General features: G+C 41.9%; 1 protein-coding gene across 6 annotated transcripts in view; it reads left to right on the plus strand.

Annotated features, from left to right (window-relative positions):
* abi1a (abl-interactor 1a) overlaps window positions 1–5,792 on the plus strand; it is a 47,272-nt gene extending 41,480 nt beyond the window's left edge. For 2 of the 6 annotated variants that reach the window (XM_046371405.1, XM_046371407.1), the window contains 4 exons: window positions 629–874; window positions 2,471–2,557; window positions 3,740–3,925; window positions 4,010–5,792. In XM_046371405.1, the coding sequence (XP_046227361.1) occupies window positions 629–874; window positions 2,471–2,557; window positions 3,740–3,925; window positions 4,010–4,185 (695 nt within the window). In that variant the 3' untranslated portion in view covers window positions 4,186–5,792. The remainder of the gene's footprint in view (window positions 1–628; window positions 875–2,470; window positions 2,558–3,739; window positions 3,926–4,009) is intronic. The other 4 variants (XM_046371406.1, XM_046371409.1, XM_046371410.1 and 1 more) reach the window with 2 other exon arrangements.
* The last annotated feature ends 44 nt before the right edge of the window (window positions 5,793–5,836 follow it).

Below are 5,836 nucleotides of genomic sequence, written 5' to 3' on the forward strand. Positions count from 1 at the left end.
CTCACCATTTTTGTCTTACACACACATGCGCGCACACACACACTGCATCTGTAATGTTCAACTATTTGATGGTATTTTTTTTTTGTTGCTGTAACGACGCTGCTGTTCGAAGCGATGGTTTGGTTATACAGCCAGGGTAACGATACACGTGTGGACTCATTCACGAACCTGCCTTCTCGTTGCGATTATGAAAAAGTTACTTTCACTGCCTGCTCTGTTGAAGCCATCTGTTCTGTTGCTGCTTTCCTCTCTTTGCTCGCTGAATCTTCTTGTTCAGTTTTCTCTTTTGCTGCGTTTCTAAAGAACCTTCAGGTGCAGAATTTATTTGGATGACCTTTTGGGACTCGATTTTCATTTTACCCTCGTGAAATATCTCTGTGTAACAGTATTACTAGTTTACAATCTATGCTCCTTTCTCTGCTTTCTTTAATTGGTTATTGATTGTCTATTCATGAGACATGGGACTCTAATCAGTTTTAAAGTCTCACATTATCTTTCATGATCTTGATTATTCATGTTTTGGGTGCTTTTTTTCCCCCTCTTCCCATTTCCTCTGTCTAACCCGCCTTCCCCCCTTTGGTCCTTCCTATCTTTGCTCCCTTCCTTCCCTTTCTTCGGGTGTTTCTAGTGGTGGCCCCTGGGCCTGGTCTGGGCCCCGCTCCAGTGTCCCAGTTTGGAACCATCTCGCGGCAGATTTCACGGCACAACCCCTCCAACTCCTCTGTCTCTATGGTTTCGGCCACGGGCACCTACCGCCGGGCGCCGTCAGTCACTTCCCAGTTCTCCTTGCAGCAGCAACAGCAGCAGCAACAGCAACAACAACAACAACAGCCTCATATTAATGGAGGCACTCCTGGCTATGGCCAGAACTCAAGTAAGACTCTTCTGTCTCCAGTCTCAGCCTATTTTATAGAACCTGAACTCTTACTGAAGCGTAAAAGTTCACATTTTCCCAAATCATGCACAGTCAAAATTAAATCGAGCTAACCTTTGTAGCCACAGACCATATCTGCAGGTCTGAAAGTGCAGGTTAAGGCTTCGTATCTAACTGTGGGATGTCATTAGCATCAATGTAGAATGTCTTATTCTTGGGTTCTGCAACAGATACAATGCAGACAATTGATGACTGCTGACTATACATAGTCATTTTTTTGGCTCATATAAGAGCTCAGTCAGAAGTATTTCTGTGTACATCATGTGGGTTTTGATTACTTTCAAAATTGGCTACTGTACAAAATGTACACCTGGTATTAACATGATCAGAATCTGGTTGTGATCAGTGTTGCCTAAACTGTGATGTGCAGTCCAGACGCCTGTTGACCGGTCAGCAACCGTGGCACATAAAGAAAACCGTGTATGTATGGGTGTCATTCATTTTTAAGTCACTTTTTCAAGGCAAGACTTGTTAGGTACTGCTGCTACATGCAGCTTGAGATAGTAGGAAAATACATTGTCAGGTGACCTTTCAACTTCATGGGAGGATTTTTGCGATCACACTGTGCGGACTGGATTAGTTCAGAATGCGAGCCAGAGAACCACCATATGTGGCATTCCGATCACAGTGTGTTTTGCGTGCATTTACACCTGGCAGTAACCTGCTTTCCTCATTCAGATAAGATATCCATTGACAGATTGTGTGTTAATATCAGGTTTAAATGGGCTTCTAGTGCCTCATCTCCATCAGACGCTCATCAGCTATGACGTGTATTTTCAGAATCACCAACCTTAATGTGTTTTGCAACTAACTGGGATTGATCAGATGATCTGGAAAAGGAAATGTAAATTAAGAATTTAAAGTACTCTGTACATAGCCACAGCAGGTCTGGTGGGAGTTCAATAGGTTTGCATTTGACTGGGGTTGAGGTTGATAGACATCCAAGGCAAACAGTGCCCCCTTCTGGCCATTGGCAGCTCTCGCTTCTTATCGAGCCATGAGTGGGAACTGTCTGATTGACGGAAATCAGACATAATCCACTGTTTATCCTCTGGCCTCAGTGATCTCCAGATACTATGTGAAATCTCATCACACTCACAGACGTCACTGAACTTTTCAGCGATAGAATGTTTTACTCTTATCTGTCGAGACGCTGCAGCTGCAGGCCGTCGAACGAATTACTCTGTTGATGATTGTTTCAATAATTGGTATTTTGCTCTTTAAAATAACATAAAAATGCAAGAAAATAATTGAATCTAATTTGAAATTTCTAAAATTTCTGTTATCTGAGCATTTCAGCTCTGTCACTGTTGCGCATCTCTCTGTCCTGTTCTGTTAGATATGTACAAGCTCACTATTCTTGCAGTGTTTGTGTCTTTGGTCTGTGTCAGTGTTGTGTTTGCTTGGGATTGGGATGCACTCTTAACTGCTTTCTGTATGTTCTTGGTGACTGATGGGCTTTTTCTCTTTCTTTTTTTTTCATTTCTCTGTTGGTCTCTTTCTTTGCCTTTTTGTATTTCCTCTGCTGGCTTTCAGTGTCTACCGCTCCTCCTCCTCCCCCCATGCCCCAGCTGACTCCACAGATACCTCTGACTGGCTTTGTGGCCAGGATGCAGGAGAGCAGTAAGTGAAGAGGCTAAGACATTTTTTCTTCCTCATCTGTGCCAACATTCGCATTTCCAGAACACCCAGCATGCATTGTTCTTGTTCCTCCTCTCTCCTCCCCTCACCCCTGTCTGGTGAGAACATTTAATACCAACCTCTTGCAACAATGAATCCTCCAAGAATGTGCCTCGTTGTAGACTCGTCATGGTTTGTACAACTTAGGTAAAGTAGCTTTATCTGCTTTTGGGATGCAGATTTATTTCTTCTTCAGTGACATTAGACTCAAATTTTTCTTATTGTTTCCTGTTAGCCGTAGGGGTGCATCACATAGTCAGTGGGAAGGTCCTTTCTTTTTAAAATGTGCAGTGGAAGAGCAATCAGGATTGTTGAGGCTGCTGCCCACTGCTGTTTGTGATTTAGTGTCACATGGAGGGGGGGGCAGGGGGGTCCATCACTTACTGTTGAAGTTTGGTATTCATATGCTGAATGTTCTTGTGGCACTGCAGGATTGAGCTGAGGTGAATGATAATGTTTTGGGGAAAAAAGTGCCAAAGGGCTCTGCAAAACAGGATTGGAGAAGATGGGTTTTTTGCTGCCCCCTGCTGGTCCAAAACTGCATAGTCAAGTTTTACATTTCAGGAAATATTAATTAGTATGAAAAAAACTTTAGATCTCTGTGGACATTTTATAAGGTTTTTGGCAGTTGTAGTTTGAGATCAAATGTGCATTAAAATGACTGCTCTGTATGTCTCTTTATTGCCATTTTCCCCAGTGAGGATCCTGTCAAACAAACCTCTAACCTACTAAATAGCATGATGACTGAGCATGTAATAATCACCAGGAGATCAGTGTCCATAAGTCTGGTGCAATTCCCTTTCTGTATGTGCATGCCTGAAAAGAGTTTCAGAACCACAGTAAGAAGAGCACAAACCGCACGAACCACTTAAGAGGCTTAAACGTGCAGTATGTCATCCTATTAAGTGATCCCTGGGAAGTCCTATCAGTGATGCAGCCTGCTTATGAGTTTAACATTCAGATTCCTTCTAAACACTGTCTTCTGCATGTCTTAATTATTATTTTTGCATGACTGAGCCGCCGCCCTCTCCAGCACCAGGCTCATGTTGACCGGCGATCCTCGACCTTTGGAGCCTGGCAGGGCAAGTCTCTTTAGTAATCTCACTTTCCGTGTCTGTTCAACAGTTGCAGATACTCCCACTCCACCTCCTCCTCCGCCTCCAGATGACATACCCATGTTTGACGACTCTCCTCCCCCTCCACCACCCCCACCAGTTGATTACGAAGAAGAGGATGCAGCAGTTGTGCAGTACAACGACCCCTACGCTGACGGAGACCCACAGTGGGCACCCAAGAACTATGTCGAGAAAGGTTTGAAACAAAACCAGTTTACCGTACTGATTAAATCTTATATTGTATGTTGTCCTGAACAAACATCTCCCCTCCTGTTTGCAGTGGTGGCCATCTACGACTACAGCAAGGACAAGGACGACGAGTTGACTTTCATGGAGGGGGCAATCATTTATGTCATCAAGAAAAACGATGACGGCTGGTTTGAGGGCGTCTGTAACGGCGTCACCGGACTGTTCCCTGGTAACTATGTGGAGTCCATCATGCACTATGCCGACTGAAGGGACCTCGCAGTACAGTCTGTTTATACAGTCATATCATAATCCACTGAGAGACTGACTGCAGTAATCTTGACTCATGAGATGCATAGACATAACTGTATGATCCCCTTTTGATATGACAGAATGTTCTTTCCCTTGCTGATTGCAAATAAAAAGTAATATCTATTTAGTTTATTTTGGTGTTATGGGCGGGTAGGGGACATTTATGGAATATGTAAAAAAAAAAAAAGGAAAAAAAAAAGAAAAGTTTCTAAAGAATTAGGCTGCACGTGCTCACAACAACTCGAAGACGGTGGTCACACAGCTTCAAGATGTACGACATCATCTTGCTGGGACAAAAATTTTGCGATTTGGAACAGAATCCTTTGTGAACAGGAGTATTAGATTTGATGGAACAAATAAAATATTAATGTTATGTAAAACACCTTCAGTTGAAGTGTTTGTACTGTCAGTTGTATATAATGTGAGCTGCAGCCACTTGGGTTTATGTAATGTGAATTCAGTGAATGTCAATTATATGATAGTTTTCATTAGTGGTGCCCTCGACTCCACAAGGCTCATCTGTTAAACAAACACAGGTGGCCTGTCGATAATTCACAAACTTAAATACTGTATATGACAAACACTTACTCCTGAAAATCAGTCTTGGCGTTGAAGCATGCAAAATTTAAAAAAAATATTATGTAATCTTAAGTTTACCGCCATTACGCTTCCATTATGTTGTAAATGTATTCACCTTTTTACTTTTTATGACACTGTTGAAATCACTGAACTTTTATGTCTGGTGGATTATGGGGCGAATATCGGGCTTTTCCCATGATCTTACCCTCAAAATTCAAATTTGCATTTGATTTGCATCACAAAAACGAAATGGGGTTTTCTCATGCATTTAGATGTGTGTGAAGCAAGAGCACACATTCCTTCTTTTTTGGGGGGGCTTATTACTAAGCATTTTAAGATTATGTCACATCACTGTTATTTACTTTATACTAATCCACATAAAAGCTGTAGGGTCCATTGGTAACAATGGCAATAATGAACTCTAAAGACAGCAGGTGGTGTGCAGTTATAATTAGACGGGAATCACCGTGCCTGACACTGCCATATGACAATTCAGATGTAATGTAGACCAATAAACAACTCTAATACCTCCAGTTTTCACCAAGCAACGATGACCTGCTCTGGGTTCAGGGACCCTGTTGAATGCTCTGAACGTGAAATCCTCTGGGCTGCACAGGTGTACATATTTTAGCTCGAGTAAAATCAGCCAATCGATATTGGGTTTCACTCAGGTCTAGGAATCATCTTTATTACCTTGTATTTTTTTTTCTTGTTGGCCCTTGAACATTCATCTACCTAGCGTGATCTTATTTTTTAACTTTGGACTTCTAAATGCATTCATTACCGTTTACCATTTCAGAATACTGCAGCTAATGCCTTTTATATTTTGCCCATTTGCTTTCATACCAATAAATAAAATGTGTTCCCGCTCAAATTCATGGGTAGAACTATTGAACTTTATCCCTGCCTGCCCTTCATTTGTACATATAATATGTTGATTGAAAAATTAATGTACAGTCTTTTATAATAAACAACTCTATGTACAACTTGCATGTGTGGTCACTTGGAGGGAATCAAAAAGGAGCAAAGG

The sequence above is a fragment of the Scatophagus argus genome, chromosome 18, assembly GCF_020382885.2.
Source record: "Scatophagus argus isolate fScaArg1 chromosome 18, fScaArg1.pri, whole genome shotgun sequence".
Lineage (NCBI taxonomy): Eukaryota > Metazoa > Chordata > Actinopteri > Scatophagidae > Scatophagus > Scatophagus argus.